This window comes from Paramormyrops kingsleyae, chromosome 1 (assembly GCF_048594095.1).
Source record: "Paramormyrops kingsleyae isolate MSU_618 chromosome 1, PKINGS_0.4, whole genome shotgun sequence".
Classification (NCBI taxonomy): Eukaryota; Metazoa; Chordata; class Actinopteri; order Osteoglossiformes; family Mormyridae; genus Paramormyrops; species Paramormyrops kingsleyae.
The window spans coordinates 33,158,545-33,182,315 of NC_132797.1; the positions used below are offsets into that span (position 1 = coordinate 33,158,545).

The following is a 23,771-nucleotide window of genomic DNA, read 5'->3' on the forward strand; positions in this document are numbered from 1 at the left end:
GTACAGCTCTCACTGCTGTCCTGCCCCCAGCAACAACAGGGGCTAAATAATTCAGGAACCTGACATGCTCACCCTAACTCCCTTTGCGGAGAATAGCTGTCGTGTCGGTTGATTGTAGGGAGTCATCATACTCGGGTGGAAATATCAGGCTTCTCCTTACAGGGCGTCACCGTCCTCTCAGCTTCTCCTTACAGGGCGTCACCGTCCTCTCAGCTTCTCCTTACAGGGCGTCACCGTCCTCTCAGCTTCTCCTTACAGGGCGTCACCGTCCTCTCAGCTTCTCCTTACAGGGCGTCACCGTCCTCTCAGCTTCTCCTTACAGGGCGTCACCGTCCTCTCAGCTTCTCCTTACAGGGCGTCACCGTCCTCTCAGCTTCTCCTTACAGGGCGTCACCGTCCTCTCAGCTTCTCCTTATAGGGCGTCACCGTCCTCTCAGCTTCTCCTTACAGGGCGTCACCGTCCTCTCAGCTTCTCCTTACAGGGCGTCACCGTCCTCTCAGCTTCTCCTTACAGGGCGTCACCGTCCTCTCAGCTTCTCCTTACAGGGCGTCACCGTCCTCTCAGCTTCTCCTTACAGGGCGTCAACGTCCTCTCAGCTTCTCCTTACAGGGCGTCAACGTCCTCTCAGCTTCTCCTTACAGGGCGTCACCGTCCTCTCAGCTTCTCCTTACAGGGCGTCACCGTCCTCTCAGCTTCTCCTTACAGGGCGTCACCGTCCTCTCAGCTTCTCCTTACAGGGCGTCACCGTCCTCTCAGCTTCTTCTTACAGGGCGTCACCGTCCTCTCAGCTTCTTCTTACAGGGCGTCACCATCCTCTCAGCTTCTCCTTAAAGGGCGTCACCGTCCTCTCAGCTTCTCCTTACAGGGCGTCACCGTCCTCTCAGCTTCTCCTTAAAGGGCATCACCGTCCTCTCAGCTTCTCCTTACAGGGCGTCACCGTCCTCTCAGCTTCTCCTTACAGGGCTTCACCGTCCTCTCAGCTTCTCCTTACAGGGCGTCACCGTCCTCTCAGCTTCTCCTTACAGGGCGTCACCATCCTCTCAGCCTCTCCTTAGAGAGCGCTACTGTCCTCTCAGCTTCTCCCAAGGTGTAACACAGTGATTTTTTTTTCCCCTTTTCTGTTTTTTTTTTTTTTTTTGTCAAGAAGATGTTTGATTGTTTTTTGGCTTTTCATCGGGACTGAGTTGCCATAACAACAAACTGGGCCGGGGTGCTGGTTTCACCTTCGCTGTCTCACCTCACACGGCGCTCGCTCGCTTTGCTGCAGGATCACAGGCGATGCGGCTCCCATACAGATGTCTGAAATCACAGGCTGACCTTGAGAAGCGTTCCTCCTGAGAGCTGGGGGGGGGGAGCATGATTCACAATCTGCTGCTTCTGCCACGCCACTGCCCAAATGGCGGGTGGCACGGTGGCACTCGGGTGAGAGTGATGCGGCCTCGTGGTGAAGGCAGGGGCCTGCCCTTGGCTGGGCTGGGCTCTTGGTGAGATGAGAGGCTCTCTGACAGTAACCTGAACTTAAGCGACCGCCATTTTCAGCCAGCTGCACCGACCACGTTTCTCCACTTGGGGTGGAAACAGGCTGTGATCATTTGAGATTTTCAGATCACGGCGAAGCTTTCTGATGTAGAGAGAAGGGAGGCCTGCTTGGATGATGCAACACAGCCTGATCTGAGAGATGTGCAACCACCATCATCAAAGAGATCCGAGTCCACATCAGCTCTGCCATCTACGGTACCTTTTTTCTAAGATCTTTGGCACCAGCGGCTTAGGAAGGAAGGTGTAGGCAGTTAATCACATCTGCTCTGCGAAGAAATGAAGACTTAAACACTTCATTTAGACAAACAATATTAACCTACCAGAGATGAAAATGCGCAGATGGCATTTAAACAGTCCAGAACCATTTCTTTTAAAAATGTTCGGTATGAACATCATCAGTATTACTAATTAATGAAAACATTTCCTAAATACAAATTTAACAGCTTCTGACCTGTTTTAGGGGCTGAGGGGGGGGGCTTGATTAAATTGAACAGTGGTTATAGATTAGTTATGTCTGATGCGGGAGCACCGACTGAACATGTCTGATGGATTGTTATGACATGTCGTGCTAGAACCAGCCACAGAGACAGGCCAGTGTGTGATTCGCCGAGTCCCTATTCTCTGAAAGGAAGTCCCACTTTTTTCAAAGTGTCAAGTGATTGAAAGAGCCCCCCAGTTGCAAGCTCAATAACCACTACACTTAGTAACTGATTATTATGGGTTGTGGCCCCTGTATGGGCCATATTCCACACAGCACTTCCATAATAAATGGGCATTATGGCTTACAGACACATAAACCTGTCCTCAACTCCAACAGCCTCTGGAGAGATTGTTGATAAATATCAGGCCATGGACACATTCGATCATTTCATATTTCTGTACGTAGCTGAATCGTAACTTCAGATAACTTCTGATGAAAATGGCTATACGGCAGTGACAAAAGCACCAATCCACAGCAGATCAATACAACTTTTGTGTAATATTATCACCAGAAGAAGCAGAGAGCGGATTCCTGTGTTTGACAGGGACAACTGGGACACACAAGTGGAGACGTGCGCGAGCTATCGATTTGTTCTCACAGTGACAAACTGCCTCGCAACACCTTTTCAGGGTAAATGTGTTTGTTTCTTCAGGAAGTGCAGAATACCACAGAGACCTGAGCCTTGGCACTGCGGGGGTATGTCAGAGTTACTGGGAAATCAGCCTGTTAATTGGTACAAGTGATATGAAGAAAGAAAAACAAATTTTGCTCAGACTTGTAATGACGTGAAGATCTGTTGTTGCCTTGCATTGTTAAGAATCATCACAGAATGCAGACATACCAACGGTAAATGATCAGCTTCTCCAAACGCAGGCTATGGCACAACTCCGCTTCTGTGGCTCCTTTCAGGTTTGCGTTTATCAAAGGATTGATTTCTCCAGTCTGTTCATAGCATTGAGTTAATATCAACAGCGTGGGAGAGGATTATATCTGCCAATTACCTGTTAGTCCATAGATTATAGGCTGTACCGCTGGGTTACTTGTTTATTGATCTCTTGTCTAATATACCGAATGGATAAAATCCCACGATGCCGCTTCCTGCTTGCTTTCCACAGCCGAAATTTATTGGAGCTCTGACCCATTGTTCTGTGTTTACGGACCGACTTTTGGAGATATAAGTGAGGCCAAAAGGGGACGGGGGCCACCGGGCTTTGTGTAATTACCTTCTTTGTGCGGACATCCCAAGAATATAAGATATAATCTGGAAATCAAATCCCTTTCTTGGAAAAAGTGAATACCTGTCTGTTTTCAGCCTTGGTCCTTCTGCGGCTGAATGAGCAGCACACCGACGCATCCTTTGCGACTTTCTGCATTCTGCCTTTATTATTGATGTCCTTAATGCGAATATCCTGGCCTCTCCTCCCTGAAGCTGCTTTCTTTATATACAGCAGGCTTTACACAATACCAGGTTTTAATAGCGCCACACACTGGAATGTCCCCAGCTCTGTGCTACACTCTGCTCCCCCTACCTGTGCTCTGGTCTTACTGAGCTCTTATTCATTTTCCAGCCAATTTTGGTGGGATGTTCTGAGATCTGTCCTAAAACTATGAATCACCATCACAGAGCCTCATGTGATTTCATGGCAGCTTTTTTTTTATCAGCCCATCCCTACCTCGTTCTCATTGTTTATGACATTTTAATGGGGACAGAGACAAGCCACTCAGAGACCAACGAGCCGGAGTTAGCGGGTTGTCCGCACAAGCGTTCCCGAGGAGGTCAGCGTGTAGTGTTATGTATGCATGAAAGCATCATCGCCATGATTCAGACCAGTCATGTGTGACATTCAAGGATGAAGAGTCTGGAGGATCATGCGCACATTCATATCGCTGCCTGAGCAGCCCCTAATGCGGCAGCTTATAGACATGCCGGGGTCTGACCCCTGAAGGACAACAGATGCTGTGCAATGCCGTGACGACCCCTAGAGGAGGGCAGGTGCTGTCAGATTCTTGCGATTGACCCCTGAAGGACCGTCGATGCTGTTGGACGCCGTACCAACCCCTGAAGACCTAAAGATGCTATGAGGCAGCATGACCGACCACTGAAGGACAGTAGACGCTGTTGGACGCCGTGACTGACCCCCGAAGGACCATTGATCCTGTCTGCATGGGTCCTTCACCCAGAGTCCAAACCCCCCCCTGCCAGCTCCACTAACCATCCCATAGCTGCTCAGAGCTCCAGCTGAGCTTCCAGCAATCAACCACTAGGTCTGAGCAACCAGCAGACTGTGGTCAGGGAAACAGATCTCAAGCCAAACATAGAGCATGACCAGAACCAACTGGATCAGCGGATAAGGCAGGGATGGCTGCCAGAGAGACAGGAGGTCAGGGAAGGGGGAATGCTGGCAGGATTCAGAGCGAGGACCAGGCCGGGTGAACAGAAGCGCAGACAGCTTGGAGACTATGGGGCGTGTGAGGGTCAGGAAAACCGCACGTAACTGAGGGACGGAAATACCAAGCAGTCCTCCATGCTGTTTCCAAAGGATCAGGCTGAGGGTTCATTAGTGGGCAGAGCACCAGGGGCTCTTCTTCCTCATGGGCTCCTGCCGTAGCAAAGGGAGCAAATGTGGATCAGACTGCCCTCTTGTGTCTGTATTGGGTCAATAAAGTGTACCTTATCTCATATAGATAGGCACAATTTTTTCAGCAGTTTATGTTACTGTTGTTATAGCAAATTAGTGATCAAACAAAATTACTAGTAATTATCTGAGAAGTCTAATTTGATTTGAAATGAAAGCCAGTATGCTGGGGTTCCTTTGAAGATAAAGTGAGGTAAAATGGTTCATCTGCTCTCAGATCCATATCGGTGGGAACCTTCAGAACCACGGACAACCAGAAAGGATCAGGCATCAATGACCAACACTGCCCTGGCAGCCTCTAGATTGCTGTCTTTCGGAATAATTCCAGCAGCGGGTAATTTCATTCCATCATTCATTCAGAGACATAGTAAAAGTTAATTTAGAGATAATTAGCAAATTATATTTAGGTGTCTGGAATTCCATTACACCCCCTGAGAGTAGAGGTTACAGCTCTGCTTTTTCTCACTGTCTTTTAGCTAAAATAAAAATAATCTCAGCAACCACCAGGTACACCTTGCTTGGACCAAGTAGGACTTGGTTAGCTGCTTACAAATAACTAGTGCCCAGAAGAATCCACTTTTCAAGACACACATAACGAGATAACGAGTTCCAGGCAGGACCCACTGTAGCCTACAAAGCAGCCCGAATTCTTCAAAAACATGAATTAAAATGCCAGGATGTTTCCTTGTGGCATTTAGTTCATGACTTATCTGCATTTTTGGTTGTGCTGTTAGTTTTAACAAGCCTGCCCATTCTCCTCTGACCTCTCTTACTAACACCAGAACTGCTGCTGGCTGAACCTATTACGTTTAATCTTAGTAAGCTCTAAAAACAGGGGGGCGGCTTTTTCGTGAAGCATCACGCACCAAATCACTTCTACCACATATATGGCCCTCTCTAAAGCAGGGGTCTTGAAATATGGACCTCGATTCCAAATCCAGGCAGTTAGTTTAATAACGCCGGCCGACATTTTAAAATTGTTTGTTAGGCGATTTAACAAAAACAAGTGCATGTTCTACAGTTTTTAAAGTAGTCTCAAAATATGGCTTCCAATTTGCCGCCGTACGTCCGGTTTTGTCACAATTTACAATTAAAGTTCAACATAAATTGTCACAGGCCACGCCCACATACACATCAATCCACAGCAACCATCCCATCACCAACATTACACTAGATTATTTTCTTTATTACTCCATAATCAAGCACGCATGCTTCTGACACCACATTCTGCCCCAGCATTCAGTTGGCCTTCATGAGAGATCACCCCCCCACACACACACCTGGGGCCCAGTTTTATTGGGTTTGTTTCCTTCCTTGTTTTCGATCTTCTCTCCAGATTTCCATAGCTAATGCCACCATCTGTTGCTGAGCTGCTGAGGCCTGATTAGGATTTCAATTTGCTTTCTCCTTCTAAATTCAGTCTTAAAGGGACAGTGTCCCCCTCATGAGAGTCACAGCTCCACGCTGAAACACCTTGAGAAGACGAGGGCAGGGCAAACAGAGAGTATGGATACAGCTTGGGAAAACCGGGTTTATTTAAGAACAAAAACTTTACATCTCTAGCTGCTGTCTTCACAGGGTCGTCGCAGGACAAGCTGAATGGGAGAGATGAGGTAGATTAAAGAGAGAGCACAGATGCAGGAGCGAGTGTGCATGCATGTGTGTGTGTGCTCTAATACGAGATGCCTCCTCATCGCAGACGTTTCTCAACACATAAGCGGAAGAACAACACAGACACACAGTTACCTATATCTTTGTGGGTCACTCCATTCATTTCTATGGGCATAACCCTAATCCCTACCCAGCCCTAACCTTAACCATAAGTAAGCAAACAAAATACAAGACTTTGGGCATTTTAAGTTTTTTGATTGCCTTCACAGAGTTTATAAAACTGAGTTACGCTTTGGAGGGACCAAAAAAACATCCCCACAAGGTCAAACAAGATTTTGTCACACTTAATATAGGTACATATACATCACCACACACACATCTGGCTAAAATTTCCAACAGCATTCAGGCACTGAAAAGCTGACTTCTATGGCATGGGAAGTTACATTACATGAACTACGATCATCAGAATTTTGTAGATAGTAGAAAAAGTCCTTTGAAAGGATATGTCATCTCAGAAGGATACAGTGTCCTGCTGAGCCACAATAGAGGGCCGTAACTTGGCATTAATATCTTAAACAAACAAAACATTAAACCAAAGTTACCAGGAAGGAACGAGGCCTTCGGAGGAAGCACAACACAATAAAAATAACCACAAATATGTACAGAAAAAAAAAACATTTTTCCACCAAGCAGGCAGAGAAGCCTCTACTGTTACGTTCGATTAGCTGCCTGCATGGTTGAGTGAGCTGCCCCAGGACCAGTGAAGCCCCAGGACAAGTGAAGCCCCCGGACAAGTGAAGCCCCAGGACCAGTGAAGCCCCACGCACCGTGTGGGACGCGGCACGGGCCAGCTGCTGGCACCACACAGATCCTTATTTCCTCCTCACCTGCTCATCGCCGTTTCTGGGTCTTGCTCGGATCCCCGGGAGCCTCCTTCGGCCTGGCTGACCTGGCAAATTGCTGCCACGAGTTAAGGCCACATCTACAAACCTCCTGCTAGACCCTGGGAAGCTGGAGAGGCAGCTTTAAATCTGCAGCCCTGCAGGTCCCCCACCTAAGCGCCTGGGGTCACTGCACTGCAGAGGATTGTTCAAAAGCAGGATGTTACACTGATGGAGTGTGAAAAGGTGACCATCTGAACACAGCAAATCTCAGCATTACAGCCAGCAGCTCTGGACAGTCCTCTACATTTACGGGAATATGGCAGCATCACTATAGATAAACACAAAGACATACAGAGGCACAGGTACACAGACACACACGTGCACAGACACACACGTGCACAGACACACACGTGCACAGACACACACGTGCACAGACACACAAACCCAGATTGTGAAGGATACCACGATGAGCGGCTTGTCCTGCAGCACGAATCCGTTGGTGTCCCTCAGAGCTTTCGCTGCGCTCGTCTCGCTCGGAAGCCCGACAAACGCCTGCCCCTTCATCCTGCCCTCCTTCATCAGCACCACGTCAAACCTGAGGAGCAAGTTGCTCTAAATGTTCTCCGGCGGTGGACCATCAAAAACGGACATGTCCCTGCCGGCAGACATGTGACCAGACACAGCACTCACATGTTCCTCTCCGTCTCTGAGGACATGTCCACATATCTTCCATAGATGTACCTCAGGTCCTGAATTGGACAGAAAGCAATTAATGGTGATGCAGCGTTTTAGAGGACAGGGTGAGAATCGCAAAGATGTTCATGAGACACACAAACCATGGATCGCAGAGAATAAGTGAGAGTGCGACGGTCACGCGGGAAACGGGGCCTCACCTTCTCCTCCACCTGCTTCGCTATGTTCTTCACGTACAGCCGACATGTTGGATCTCCAGGCTCATAGTTTTTGAATACGGACATTCTCCTAATCTCTGTTGAGATGAAAGGAAAAAGCAGCATTCACACATCTTGTACCCCATCTTCAGAAAAATGCAGCAGAAGGTGTATTTGTACTGTTTTTAATTTTTATATGAATACGCACACACACATACAGCTCTGGAAAAAAATTAAGAGACCACAGCACAATTTTTTGCTTCACTCATTTCTCAATTTATGGGTGAGCTTCTGTGAATAATATATATACTTTTGCCGCCTGGTTCTACTCTCTCTCTCTGATGAAGGGCTTCTTCTTTGCTTTATGGGACTTCAGTCCTGCTTCCAGGAGCCCGATACAAACTGTCCTAGCAGTGCACGTCACACCTGCACTTAATGTTTCCCATTCCTTTTGAAGGTCACTTGATGTCATCCTCTGATTCATGAGGCACTGTCGGATAAGTTGACAGTCATCTCTGGCATTACAAAATTACTTTGGCTCTCTACATTGGCTCTCCTGCTTCACACTGTTCCTGTGTACTGCTGCCTGGAAGCAACCTGCTGCTCATTTTCCTTCCGTCAGCAGAACCAGGATTAAACCAGGATTTAAAAATGGAGATAAAATCTAGAGTGGTGTCTTAATTTTTTCCCATGATGTATGGATCAGAGACCCTGACCAAAACCCCTGGCTGATACCATCTTTGGTGAGTCTGCCTTTCTCCAGCTCTCTCCTGGAGATGAAGTCAGAGGGGACCTCAGTGTCCTCATCGCTGTCCTCCTCCACCTTCGCCACTTGGGGCACTGGGTAGATCTTCCCGAAGCCGTCAGCCGGCTGCTCCAAGGTCAAGGTCTCCTCTTCCACAACAACTGGAGAAGACAATGATCTCCATGCTTAGCCCAGTCTCTACCGCAGGGAGCTCACCAGCACAGCCACTAACTCCCACTCAAACTGAACCACTTATTAATCACACATATGGACTCACCGCCTGTCAAGATGAATCAGCAGAGGGCTGATTAAGGTTTTCCATCAGGCTGGGAACTTGGATACCTATCCATGTGAAGGCCCCCAGGGGAAATCGCTCACCTTCGGGCCCCTCGGGCTCCTCTGCCGGGGCCGCAGCTCCTCTTTCCAGGAGCTCCGAAACGTCAGCGGAGATGTGGAACTCGATCTTCTTCTGGCTGAGGGCCTGGGCCTGCTCGAACACGTCCGAGGGCTGCAGAGCGGGGGCGTGGCCACTGAAACAGCAACAGGCCCAGCGACTTAGTGACCAGATGCTCTCCAAAAGGTGAGGAGACACCCCAGCCCCTTCTGGTCATCAGCACCCTCATAAACATCACACATTACAGCATTTCACACCGTTGTCATTTTAAAGTGCTTCTAGCAACCTGACACAGAGAGCATGACTGAGAGAGGATCATCACATGATGTAACTCATCCAAGCATCCAAACGAGTAACAGTCAGCCGCTCATCCATTTTCCAGCAACAGTCTCCATCAGCACTGGGAGGATCCCGTCCACGTGGCAAGATGCAATCTTACCTGGGTGTGTCTGCTTTGGGCGCAAACAGGAGGTCCTTCAGCTTGGGTTTCTTCCTCGTGGAAGATCGTTTCGTCCTCAGGAGCCGTTTGCACTGTTGGTTCACGATGCCCATCATCCTGACCATCCTGAGGGCGATGGCAGACACATCGGAGCGCGGGCAGGCGGAGGGTGATGTTAGAGCAGGGTCATATAAAGATGTTATGTAATGACATCCGTCAAAACAGAAATCCCTCCTCAGCATGACAAATTCACCTCTGAAGCTCACCTCTCCTTCTCCTCCCCATCCTCACTCTCATACTCGGACTCCTCCTCGCTGGAAAACTCCATCTCCTCCTCCGGCAGGGGAGGGTACTCGGGGGGCAGTGGGGGCATGGGTGGCGGCTGCACAGGAACGCTCTCATACTGGGGGCACAGAAGACCCAGCGGCTTTTAACACGCGTCAGGCAGCACAGCGACAGTGGCTTGGGGTGACGGCGCCCTCGTACCAAAGGGGGGGCGGCAGTTATGGCTCCAAAAGGACACAGTAGATTCATCTTGTTCATCAGGTGAAGAACCTGCATGTTAAAAGGAGCCCCTTAATGCAGATTTAAACTATATACCACTTTATATGAACCAAAATGAGATTATTTTTTTTGAAAGCATTTAAACACAACAGACTACATACCAGTAAATAACAATTTGCTGCTCTGTGACAATACAAATACTAATCCCTTTATCTTTTTTAAATGAACTGGATATACCCACTTGGACATAAAACTTGGGCACACTGACGAGGGCATGCGTGATGTTGGTCAGAATCCTGCCTGATGGAGGTGGGTACAGATACTTCAGTGAGGGATTGACCTGGAATTTCAGCCTGCAGGGGAAAACCACAACATTACAGCAGAAACAAGCCACTACAAAACGCAGATGCATAAAATGTTTACCAACAAAGACGTTAAACTGTTGGTTAAGAAACACGTTCTCAGTCACACATTGCAACTTTATGAGAGCCGGTGAATACGGCGCATCTCGGACTCGGAGTTACACACTCACCCAAGGCTGGGGGCCGCTCCGGTTTCTATTAACGGAGCGCTGGGCTGCTGTCCGTCTTTCTTCTCCTTCACATCCTTCTCCTTAGTTAAGCTGGTGTGAGACAGGGGGTTTAAAAAGGGACTTAAAAAGCTCCGTTAAGTCCTACAAACCTGCGCCGAAGTTTCACTTTTGTACCTGTCCGAAACTGGGGGGTTTTTCAGCACGGTGACGGCGTCCTGGTCCTTCGCAAACTGTACGACCAGCGTGTGATTCAGGATTTTCAGCTGGTGGAGCCTGCCGAGAGCCTGAGGAGAAAGCGGAGCCACAAGGTCACCGACAATGGGACAGGCAGCTGGTGACAGGAGCACGTGACACCAGGGAGCATCTCAGCAGGACCCACCTTGGCTGCGGACTTCTCGCTGGCGAAGCTGGCAAAGGCGGTGTGTTTCTGCGCAAAACAATGACATCGTTAGACTACTGAGAACAGATACACGGACAACAACGCGAGACACGGGCGGCAGGGGGTCCGACACACCAGCAGTCCCCTATCGGAGAAGACTCTCACTGACACCGCCCCAAAGTATCTCAGCAAATCCTCCTTTTCGTCCCGGCTCAGCTCCGAAGGAAGGTGCCGTATGATGAGAGTCTTACTGCGCCGGGTCTGGACCGGATCGCCGTCTTGGTCTGCACATTGATCCATCACAGCGGTGCTATTAGTTAAAACTGGCTAATGCTGCAAACAGGAACTGAGTATATAACCGCGAATAACGTTCATCTAACTGAAATACGTCACTTTACAGATGAAGACTCGCAACACCGTATAATAACCAACCAGCATCTTCAGCTATAGCGAACAAATCTATCTTAATACGATAGTCTCCGACTTTCCGCCTATAAATGTACTTCCGGTAAAGACCATTTATGATTGGTCAGTCAGATAATATACGCCCATCGATGATGTTCGTCTTAAGTTTACTTCCGGTTCAGATCATTTCTGATTGTACATTTAAATACAGTATAACAATCAATGAATTTCATTCGATACTGGAAATAAATACTAGTTTTACCCTTAACTTAACAATAGTTCTTATAAGGTGTGAATGTATAGTGCATATTGTTAAATATCTAGTAGTGTACCTAAATAGTTATTATCTTGTTTTGAAGGGGGCGATATTATTACTATGTAAATTTCTATTCTCAACCGCTAGAGGTCACCATGAGCAGCAGAAAAGGATTTAAAATTTTGGAGAAATCTTAACTAGCAAAACGTGTTGTGAATAGCTTTTTTTCGCAGGTGTGGTGTTTGGTGACAAACAGAAGAATGAGCACGAAGGTAAACAAAAGCCTGCTTCTCTGATCATCTAGGCTTGATATGAATCTGTGATTTTGAGGTTTTTTCTTATCAGCCTAACCAAACACGTGATTAAATATATCACCCTTTAAATATTCTCCTAAAGATAGAGACAGTGCTTAATAAAGCTGAGTGGCTTGCAATAACACTTGTGCACACAGAGAGCAGTGGCTGCACTGGCAGTGTTCAAACCCCACGTGGAATGTGCCTCACAGTCTGAGTGTAAGTACAGCAAAGACAGCACCAGAGCACAGCTAGTGGCCTGACACAGAGGGGTAACAACGTCTCACTCAGCGGGGGGGGGAGTATTAAAAACAGAGCCCAGCGGAAGACATGGCCAAGGGGCAGCTGTACTGTATGTGAGCAGTAAACACTGGACAGGCTCCTCACTGTCTCTGCTGTAATTCACTTGTATTCGGTGTATTTCATTAAACATTTCAAATTACACATTCGTTTATATTAAAATGTCCTAATTTTAACCATTTATAAAGCAAATAAACTTACAAGTAAGACAAAACAAAACAGCCAAAGAATTTAATTATTCCAGTGGCCGTGGTGCTTATTGCAGTGTGTATTATTGCAGTGTGTGTTTGATTAGCTGGGTTAAAGATGACCTTTCATTCAGTCAGTAGGGCACTTATCAGTGGCTTTTTCACGCACATTAATCTGCAGTCTTAGGCCTCTTTCTTCTGTTTATCTTTTGCCTAGATTTCTACCTTAAAAATATGTAATAAAATTTTTCACATTTCTCACAGTTCTGGTTGTAAATGCTGAAGCATCACCTTTTACTTTATATATGAAGCAAAGCCTCTGGTTCAATCTGCTTCATCCACCACTATCGCCAAGGAGCCTCGAAATTCCTGAGCAAATGAAACCTTTTCTTCACGGAACAACCCGGAGCATTCCTTGCCAGGGCAAACAATGGTCCTTTTCAGGCTGACCGGCTCTGAAATTTCGCAGGTAAGGGGCAGAACAGCAGTCATTTTATTCAAACTGAGAAGCCAGCGGTTAGATTTATGGAGAGGGAGCAGCCGTTAATGTGCCCGTCGCTGTCAGCCGGCCAGCAAAGGTCAGGCAGACATAAAAGAGTTTTATTCTCAGCTGACATCAGGTATCTCTGATGTGTCACTGAGGACTAAACATCATTCATACTGACACACTGCAATTATGTCCTATTTGCTGAACATCCAAAAGTTCCTTAATGTAAAAACAATAGTACATACAAAAGGGATCCTGCAGCTAACACTGTTTGAACCCCTAATAAGTTTAATCTGACCAGTTTTCTGTGATATTTAAGATCCCTTTAGAATGTAGCTCCTGCCAAAAACATCAAGACAAGTGTCCTTGTCTCCACTATTCAGACTTGAAGCCCGTATGATGTTCAGATCTCCTTTCCATGGCTGCGATGTGTCCAGGATCCTGGCATTCGGTCTCTCTCAGGGCGATTCTCACTTCCATTTCCCCCCAGCTTTGCAGTTACTGTAAGTGAAGCTCTTCTGTTATCAGCAGCCCATCACATTCTGGCTGGTGATGTGGGGTTTCACTGTCCCTCACACAGCAACGTGCTGCACACGACGCCGTTTGTCGAGCTCCACACAGCAGTGGCCTCGTTCCACCAGTCTCTGCTGCTCTTTGCTCCACCTCAACCTGTCATTGCTTTATTGAAGCCAATATTAATAGAGTGAGTCAGGATTTTCTAGTGGTCATCAGGTGCTGATTAAAAGGAATTTTCCAGAAGCTTCCGGATTCCAGCTCTTATTGACTCTAGTTATGCAACCCTGGTCTCCAGGAAGCCTACAGACTACTATATGATTTTCCCGTTCTGCAGGAGATGAGGATCCCACAGGCCTACCTACATTTCACAGTGAGCCCATCATGCAAGCGCTCATGTCCGCTTTACAGAGCAGTGATGGGAAATAAATTAACCAAAACTGCCTGGAAAGAGTCCGAACTGAGCAAAGCTGAAGGCAGCACGGTTGGGTGGGGGGGGGGAGTAGGGAGGGTATTCAACATGGCAGTGAGGCAGTGAGACTTCAGGACACAGGGAGCATGTGGGCGGTCTGCGGAGAGCCATGCTGCCCCAGCTCATGGTGCTCAGGAGGAACCCAGCAGAACAATGAATACATCAATCTGCAAACCGTTCAGCAGATTCCAGGTGCAGCTGACTGCTGGAGAGACACTGGCCACTGGCAAACACTGGCCTCCCAGAATTTAATCATCAACAGTGCCATCATATCTGTGGTGAACCTTACAAGGGTCCTGCTCTTTTATTTCACCATTGTTTAATTCTTTTCCAGCATTATTATCATTTTTACATGCACCAGTTTGGAGCATAATGATTTATAATCTACAGTAACTGCTTTATCACCATGCCCCAATAAAAAATGGATGTCCCACCATTTCTCAGTTCTTTCTTCTGAAAGCGGCTGACTTTGCGACGCTGGTGCACCTGCGGCTTTCTGAGTAGTTGCTTGGCAGGCAACGCGGTTACTGTAAGCATCCCGTAAGTGCAGACACAGATTTGTGTCACTGGACTTTCAATGCTTGACTGGAAATTGCGTTTGAGTTTAAAGGTTTGCTGGGTCACTTGGCACCTTTGTGATAGGGGCACACATCAGGCTGTTGATTTCTCAGTTAGTGTCTATTACCTGAGAGTATAAAACTCTTCATAATCTACATCTGTGGTTTCAGTGCTCTGAGAGGACCGGGACACCTGCCAACATCTCAATCCATTCTGCTGGAAACTAAGACAGTTTATTGGTGTCACTGACACTCCGCTCCTGGAATTTGTCCAAACAGACACCTAGTTAAAAGTTAAGTGTTTTGCGTTTGTCTCTAAAGCTACTGTTAGCCAAGTGTTGGCTGCTCACATTTGGTAATTTTACCATGAAACCTGAACCCCAAGCTGGTTGAAGGTCTGCTTTCTGTCTTGTGCTGTGTGTTAATCACTGGACCTACAGGCTCCATCCGAAGAGGAGGACACCATCTTGGTCTGTAGCTGGTGTCACATGAGCATATGTACATGGTGCCTGAGGAGAAGGAAAGGGCTCACAGGCGAGTATTTCCATTCAGTTCAATTTTATTTGTATAGCACAACATTACACTGTGTCAAAGCACTTTGCATAATCCCTGCCGAAAGTACCCGGCCCATTTGTAATTAATGACAGGTTTACAGATTTTAGATGGTAATCAAGCCAGGAGATGTGAGGTTTTTGCCTAAAATAAATGTATTAGAGGACACCGAGGTAACCTCTTGTGAAACGCATTTCTCCAACGATGTTCTTTCGGTTATATCAATACTAGCTTGCAAAATAAGTTATATATGGCTTTATAGGCCATGTAAATGGTGCATAAACAGCTGTCTTAAAAGCCCATTATCCCTTTCGGTCCAGAATAGATTGAAAAGGTTACACGAAGGCCTACTCTGAGCAGAGAGAAAGCGTCAAGAGACTCAAGACTCGGCATTAGCATCACTGAGCGGCTAGCGGAACCCTTCTGGCAAGGAGACATGTGTCCAGCAGATGTTGGGAAGAGCTCAGAATTTCAAAGACAAACAGCTTCTGAGGAAGTCATTGGGGAGAGGGCTGCGGTGTGAGCCCGGGATCCCACCCTCACGAGCCTACTGCCCTGTTTGGGCCAGGAATACTGACAGCAGTGCACCCTGACCCACAGAGCTGCGACCCTGTAACCACCCGCAGGTGTCAGGGGAACAGAAAAGGCAAAGCGTGCGACAGCGTCCGTTACTAACAGCCACAATGCTGTTCCTAACCAAGGCATTTGTGTAACTAACATTTGGTTTTTGTGGGCAATCCATGCTGATCATGTGCTTTACATTAAATGTTACTATATCTTAAACGTATGTATATGAAACCCAGAAACCAATTATCAGCCAGGCATGAGATATATGTAAGCCAAGCTAAATTCAGGACATATATCACAAAGGCACTACATAGTTTTTCAGTGTATACATTTTTTGCTTGAGTCCTTATCGCAGGGTGCCGGCTGTAACGACACAGGTGTTCCACCTTTCAGTGGAGAATGGGGTTTCCCTCGACTCAGACGCAGGGAAACCTTGTGGGGGCCCCAGCTCTGCTGCTCCTGGAGCCCCCGACACACTCCCAGTCTCACCGAGGGAGGTGAGAGAGGCCCGAGAAGGCCCCCCGAGACAGTGAGCCTCTTACATCATCGTGTCTGGACCACAGTGCTTAAGAGCCTTTAAAATAGCTTATAAAGAGAGAGCAGCCTTTAACCACATGTCCTCTCTGAGGCAGGTGTCTACTTACAATCCACAATGTACCAGTCAGAGGAGCTGCAGATATTTAGTGACATACATGTTTGAGAAGGCAGGGTCAGCCAATCTCTAGAACAGTTGGGGGTTAAGGGCTTTGCTCAAGGGCCCAACAGTGAAATCACACTGCCGACCATGGGAGTTGAACCAGCAACCTTCCGATCATAAGTACAGCATCCTAAACCGCTGGGCCACACGCCGCCCCCACAGAAGCCAAATCTTGCAGACGTGCAGGGTGTCTGATGGGGTTTTCTGTGTCTGTGACGTTACGGCTGTGATGGTGACTGGCGGTAGGAGGCAGGAGCGACAGGCTTCCTACACAAGCGCGGGACTGTGGGACTGGCGCTCCGCATGCATCGGCCCATCAGACGACTGATGCTGCTGTTTGGTGGGGGAGTAAATGAGGGGGTGTCGGGCTGCACACAAATTAGAAAACTACTTACACACCACCTGACCGGGAGTGCAGCCATTCCATTAAGCAGTGAAGGTGTTTTTCCATTTAAAAATGACTGCAGACCGCTTACTTTTTCCTGTTTAAAAATCATGCATCTGACAGCCCTGTGATTTATAGTAATATCCAAGACTTTTACTATACATCTGGGTTTTTTTGGTAGTGTATCTTAGACTAATCTGTAATCTGCAATATTTACCTTACAGGCCTATGTTAACAGGGTTCTGAACTTAAACCCAGTGAGAGGGCAGCCAATAGCATTATAGTTTGGGGGTCATTTCCGCAACGAACGTTCACTGTAGCGTGGGGTCTATGACGATACTTGGGGCCATTATTAAAAATGCAAAATTAACGGCACTGAAAAGTTGAAAAGTTACCGTGAGAAATGCGAGATTCCACGCTCACAGAGACAGCTAACATGAGAGTGAGGCTGGTTACAGAGACAAAGATGCACAGCGTGCCCAACCCAAGACTTTTAATATTAAAGATACGGTACGCACTTACGTGAACAAGTATTATTTGTCACCGATATCGTTTTGAGTATTGTTTATATGTTTTCGGATTACACATCATCTCCGAGTCTTTGCAATCCTCCAGCAAGCTCCAAAAATATTCCCATTAAATTCTTCAAGGCCAATTTGGCAATAACAGAAACTGCGAATGTCAGATTAGCAAAAAGGACAGAATATTCCCCTCAGTCCTCACTGCCCTTTGTATGCAGATCTGCTATCTTAGCTCATTTATATTGATTTAAGAAAGCATATGGGGGGGAGAGCAGGTCATACACACCCACAGGGAAGCGGGGAATCCACCCCGAAGAGGCTGAGGGCATCATCTAACAGCTGGTGGCTGGGCCAAGGGGGTAATGAAGCAGCTTTCAAATGATAAGCAGCCCTACAAAACAAAGCTGCTCATCTTCAAAGTGAACAAACCTAAGCGTCTCTTAATCCCCACGCTGAGACATTGAATGCTAATGAACCCGTGTGGCGGTGAACAGACAAGAGGCGGACAGCACGGCAGGTCAGGAACGTCCTTTTAATGGAATGGAGCTTCCATAAAGGATTCAGAGTGACTTCCCGATCAAAATGAGCGACTTTGAGGCTCCAACTGCAGCTGATGCCGCTGGAGCAGCATGGAGGCTGCGGACTCCTTGATGCTTCCAGTGTGAGAGTTACAGTAGCAAAGAAGCCTGGGTGTAGAAGTGAACAGCTATTAAAGACGTGCTACGCTGCAGAAGCCTCTTTGGTCCTGCCATCCGTGATGCTGTCACATGCATGTCCTGTCTGCTCTGTAAGCACCGTTTGCCTGAATGGAGCAGCTCCAAGCCCATCCTCCCCCCCCCCCTTTAATGGGTGTCCCCGGACCACACTGGCACAGGACAGACCCCCCCTCCATGAGTCATATAAGCCATGGTCTGCAGTCCTTCCTATGGAGCATCAGTGTTTTGGTACCAAAGCACAGAAATGTCCCAGTGGCACTGACCAAAACTCTCTAACATGTTAGAGCCCAACGGTCAGGTCCACTAGAGAACCGCTGCCCCTTTCAACACTGTCATACACCTCGTCTTCTAGGACCTAAATATTCTGTCTTGCATTTACTGCTGCCAGTTACAGTAGAAATTCTCACATCCGGGCCACCAAACGTGACCAAAATAAGACTTTGTGCCCATCAAACTGGGCAACTACGGCGAGGAACGGGGGGGGGGGGGGGGGGGTTTCATTACAAGACCTGTCGTAGTACATTTACTGCATTAAAAGCCTCATAATCCACTTGGAAACTTAAAACTCCATTTGGCCACATTTTCACTGCGAATTCTACAGAAACATCACAAATGTACAGATCTGTATCATCTGATAAAAGTCAATTAAAATTAATAAAGCGTTTGAAAAGAGCTAATGGGTAACATTAGGAGAACATCACTGAACACGAAGAATCAATCTTCAGGGTTTTCAGGATTGAATTACAGACAAAATGCCACCTCCACCCAGTGTCCGGCAAATCCCGTTTGGTGGCGTGTTCCTGAATCCTTGCTATCAATTTGACAGAGATCTCCAACATCCTCTGCTTCCCTGAATGACCTGCTTGGTGGCATTTTGGGCATGAAGTTATTACCTGTCAGCAAACAGTTTGAGATACATAAATGATGGAAATGAGGAGGAGATTGAATTTGTGTCTTAATTAATGTGATCTCTAATGTCCTATGAGAGCTGTCTCATATGCACACACATGCACACACACACACACCTGTATTCACATCTTTGTGGGGACCATTCATTCAACCACACAAAATAGACTTCTGGAATTTTTAGTTTTTTGTTTGCATTCACAGATTTTTATAAAATTGAGGTTATGCAAATGGAAAATGTCTCAAAAAGTGATCTGTGCACATACACACAGACATGTGACATTTTAAGTTTGTATACAGTATCAGCCAGGAAAATGATAAGTGGTATATTGGTCAATGATCTTGCAGGTATTTTCAAGGGCGAGAGCCAATCCTCACCTGATTTCAGAGTGTGATTATTTTTAGGTGACTACATGGAGATCTGTACTTTCATCACTTGTGTTTTTGTCCATTTTTCCCCGCTACCACAGCTATACCAGAACTCGATTTAACCTGAGGTGGAAATCTGGTCACGATGCTCATATGTTCATCTGAAATGGCAGGGATGAATCTTTCAGTTAAAGAGAAGATTCTAGTTGTCCATCACTTACTAGGTCCGGATTCTACTCAAAGATGTTCTCAAAGTTTTGCTGGTAGTAGCTTCTGAATGTGAGGAGAGGTTCTCCTCAGAGACCTTGTAGCAAGGTTTCTAAAAGGCTTGTGAAAGGTTTATAAAAGGCTTATGGGGCATGTGTGATGTCAGGTGGGCAGCTGCAGAAGCAGCCGGCTTCAGGTCTCGCTCGGCCTGCACCCCATAAATCTCCCCCAGGTGGCAGGGCAGCCCAGGCCTGCGGCACATAGCTCAGGTGTCACAGGTGTTATCAGGGCAAGAGGGATGGGGCAGCAAGCAAGTCGGAGAGATGCCGGGGCAGGCATGGAATGCCGAGGGCACGTTTACGGCATCCAACCAAGAGCAGGTATGGAGAGGGCAGGTTTGGAGAGGGCATGGATGGAGAGAGCAGGTATGGAGAGGGTATGGATGGAGAGAGCAGGTATGGAGAGGGTATGGATGGAGACGGCAGGTATGGAGAGAGCAGGTATGAAGAGGGTATGGATGGAGACGACAGGTATGGAGAGAGCAGGTATGAAGAGGGCAGGTATGGAGAGGGTATGGATGGAGAGAGCAGGTATGAAGAGGGCAGGTATGGAATGCCGAGGGCACGTTTACGGCATCCGACCAAGAGCAGGTATGGAGAGGGCAGGTATGGAGAGGGCATGGATGGAGAGAGCAGGTATGAAGAGGGTATGGATGGAGACGGCAGGTATGGAGAGAGCAGGTATGAAGAGGGCAGGTATGGAGAGGGTATGGATGGAGACGGCAGGTATGGAGAGAGCAGGTATGAAGAGGGCAGGTATGGAGAGGGTATGGATGGAGAGAGCAGGTATGAAGAGGGCAGGTATGGAATGCCGAGGGCACGTTTACGGCATCCGACCAAGAGCAGGTATGAAAAGGGCAGGTATGGAGAGGGTATGGATGGAGAGAGCAGGTATGAAGAGGGCAGGTATGGAATGCCGAGGGCACGTTTACGGCATCCGACCAAGAGCAGGTATGAAAAGGGCAGGTATGGAGAGGGTATGGATGGAGACGGCAGGTATGGAGAGAGCAGGTATGAAGAGGGCAGGTATGGAGAGGGTATGAATGGAGACGGCAGGTATGGAGAGGGCAGGTATGGAGAGGGCAGGTATGGAGAGGGCAGGTATGGAGAGGGCAGGTATGGAGAGGGCAGGTATGGAGAGGGTATGGATGGAGAGTGTCATCAACTCGTGTTCAGATGTTTATAGTATAGGGTAAAACTGACTTGCTAAGTTACCCCGTGGATGTATCTATAATTATGAGCACTGCAGTATGAAGTTCTGTCAGTTATGTTTGAAGAAGCTACTGATCAAAAAAGAACATTATGGTGCCACCAGCTATCACTGGATTTGCAGAGATGTGAAGTCTCGCATTTTACCTGTGCGGCTCACAGTTTCTTGTCTTTTTTTGCTGTGTCATTGCTGAGGGTGGAGTGGTGGCTCTGAGGCTGGGGATCCGTGCCAGTAACAGGAAGGTCGCTGGTTCAAATCCTGTGAATCCCTAGAGTGATCCTACTCTGTTGAGCCCTTGAGCAAGGCCCTTAACCTGCAGTTGCTCCATCCTGGTTATGATGTTAATCTACTTCAAGCCCTATAATGAAGTCCTCCAACTTACAGGGGAAAGCTTGGGGGTTGGTGGCAGGATTGGCTCTTCAGCCACTGGGGGGGGGGAAGCTTAAACTGGTTCATTTGGTCTAGTGTGGTGCTGAGGTATCGCATGGCTGCACTCAGGTTCTCGTTCCTGAGGTGCTTTGGTCTGTAGTGGGTGTGGCAGCGTGCTGTAATCAGTGCATGCTCCTTACCTCCTCATTGCTGAGGCATTTAGACCAAACAAAAAAAATCTTCAGAATCAGAAATGACTTTCTAAAAGGGCTTATATGAATGCACATAAAAATACAGCTCTGCAAAAAATTAAGAGACCACTTCATTTTTAAGAATCTGCATTCTTAAATCCTGGTTTAATCCTGGTTCTGCTGGCAGAAGGCTACACTAAGCGGCAGGCTGCTTCCAGGCTCAAAGTTTCTAAGACTGCAGTACACAAGAACAAGGCGAAGCAGGAGACACTGGGAATGAGCAGCCAGGTAGAGGGTGGAAGTGACTCTCTAATGCCAGAGATGACTGTCAACTTATCAGAGTGCCTCATAAATCGGAGGATGACATCAAGTTACCTTCAAAAGGAATGGGGAACATTAAGTGGGGTGAAGTGCACTGCTAAGACAATTAGGACTGTTAGGATTCCTAGAAGCCCATAAAGCCCCATAAAGCAAGTAAAGAAGCCGTTCATCAATGAGAAGCAGGGAAGAGCCAGGCTGGAGTTTGCAAAAAATGTATATTTCAGACAGGCATATATCCATAAGTTGAAAAATTAGTGAAACTGAAATTTTTGCTGTGGTCTCTTAATTTTAGCTGTAAGAAATGCCCTGCATACATACACAAAATTAGATTTTTGATTAGTTATACTCTGTAGTTTCAGACATTATGGATCATATTTGGCATCTAACTGCAAGCATTATTTTCTAATAATAACAATAATTATAAAAGCAAAGGTATTGACAATAAAGAGTCTTTTTTGATGGCTCGCTGTTTTTCATCACCTAGCTCCCTGTTTTCAATTATATACCAACAGTACATAACCCTGTAGGCATTTCTCTTTCATGTCTTGTGAGAGAATCTTGGGTCAGATTGGCTGCCTTTTTCTCTACAGCAGGATTGTGAATTAGCAGTCACACAATTAGCACCGTATCCACATATATTAGCCAGGACAGATGTGCATCCACAAGAATCATTACACCAGCCAGGTAGAATTCACATTCACCAGCTGCTCCTTATGATAGGGGTCCACTTGTATTATAACATCAACCACCATGATTTAAGCCACAATGTTACTGTTTGATTGGCTATTCATCTGTTTTTTTTTCCAGAAACCACTTATCCAGTTAGGGTTTCTGCAACCTGAAGCCTTAGAGCCATGACTGCTCTGTCCATATCTGTGTAGGATGGACCATAGGAGAAAACTCATGAAAAATCTCAGGATGCATGTCCTAAGTCTGGCTCCTGGGTGATTTATCCATTGTGGGATATGGCATTCTCCATCTTTGTCCCATCTTGGTTTACAGCCTTTGATTTCTGTACCCAAGAAGAAGTTTGTAACCACCCTTTAGCTGGAAGCACAAATTCCAAAAGGATGAATTAGGATTAAGAGTGAAGTGACTTTGTAACATTTCCCATAATGCACTGCAGTGTTCAGCTTTTGTACATTTAATACGATTCAAGGTGCATTCAAAATAACAGCAATGAAATGAGACACAGTGTGTTTATGAGATTAAGATGGACTTCATTGATCCTGGGGGGGAAATTCTGGTGCATTCAGAAGCAAGAACATGTACAGACCAACATACATATTGTGCCAAACACAGTACACACTGTGCAAATAAGTAAACGCAGTGCAAACAAATTTAAAGAGTACACAGTGCATAAAATATCCTGAAGAAATTGAATGTTGTGATAATAGAAAAATAAATATGTAAAGATAAGAATAATAAATTAGTTATGTTATATGTGCAATTAATGGGCAGATAGCACTGGACTGTGATGCACTGGAGGGTCTATTCCTCTTCCTGTATGTACATGTAAAGCTGCAGCGATCACACGTTAATGCCTTTGGGGATTTCCACTGCAGAAACTTTAAGTGTCAGGTAGGATTCATGTTGGAACACCTTACTGAGGCTATAAAACAAATGTGTACAGTGCTGCTCTCTGATTGGCTGGAGCAGCGATATTCAGAGGAGAAGCTACAGTTCTGCAGCTCCATATGCTCCTGAATACAGGGTCCCATCACTATCACTGCTCTGAACAAAGGACATCCAGGGTGATTCCAAGCACTGGCTTACCTGTATAAAATAATGTTTATTTGTATAAACTCTACCACTTAAAAAATTGCTTAGCTACCAGCATCAGCCATTGCTGATTTTTAAACTTAAATGACTATAAGGATAGGGCTGACATCTAATTACACATCTTAATTGCTTTCTGCCATGAGCTCTGAGTTCTGCAGCTGTCAGGATGAGAAGCTCACCCCCCCCCCCCCCCCCATCAGTAATGGAAACACCATGCAACGCTCATCTCCTGCCTCAGTCTCTTGAGCTACTTGATGAATGGAAACTCACCGGCTTGTCGTGACCTGCTCCTTCTGGAACGTCAGTGCTCACTCCCCCCACCCACTGCCCGCCCTTCTCCCCCTCCCTGGGGTCAGGCCACCCACCCACAAAGGGTCTGGATCTTCAGCCACTAGTCCCAGCTTCTCAGTGGC

The 23,771-nt window shown here is 46.9% G+C and overlaps 1 protein-coding gene and 1 long non-coding RNA gene across 5 annotated transcripts; one reads left to right on the forward strand and one right to left on the reverse strand.

Annotated features, from left to right (window-relative positions):
* Positions 1–6,174: 6,174 nt before the first annotated feature.
* Positions 6,175–11,541, reverse strand: rnpc3 (RNA-binding region (RNP1, RRM) containing 3). 2 transcript variants are annotated; one of them, XM_023805661.2, is made up of 15 exons: positions 11,171–11,541; positions 11,036–11,083; positions 10,831–10,940; positions 10,657–10,746; positions 10,366–10,477; positions 10,107–10,175; positions 9,887–10,023; positions 9,621–9,746; positions 9,166–9,317; positions 8,778–8,948; positions 8,046–8,140; positions 7,843–7,901; positions 7,615–7,747; positions 7,156–7,228; positions 6,175–6,252 (listed from the first exon to the last, which is right to left on the reverse strand). In XM_023805661.2, exons 1-14 carry the CDS (start codon positions 11,333–11,335, stop codon positions 7,160–7,162), a joined length of 1,536 nt encoding a protein of 511 aa, XP_023661429.1. In that variant the 5' UTR covers positions 11,336–11,541; the 3' UTR covers positions 6,175–6,252; positions 7,156–7,159. The 2 variants fall into 2 exon arrangements, with proteins under 2 accessions (XP_023661429.1, XP_023661427.1); XM_023805659.2 differs by having other exon boundaries at positions 6,175–6,838.
* Positions 11,542–11,554: 13 nt separating this feature from the next.
* LOC111840649 (uncharacterized) lies at positions 11,555–14,375 on the forward strand. Of its 3 annotated transcripts, XR_011992320.1 has the most exons (5): positions 11,555–11,968; positions 12,148–12,208; positions 12,742–12,946; positions 13,348–13,467; positions 13,545–14,375. It is a non-coding gene; the product is annotated as an uncharacterized lncRNA (long non-coding RNA). The 3 variants fall into 3 exon arrangements; XR_011992316.1 differs by having other exon boundaries at positions 13,348–14,375; XR_011992319.1 differs by lacking the exon at positions 12,148–12,208 and having other exon boundaries at positions 13,348–14,375.
* Positions 14,376–23,771: the final 9,396 nt, after the last annotated feature.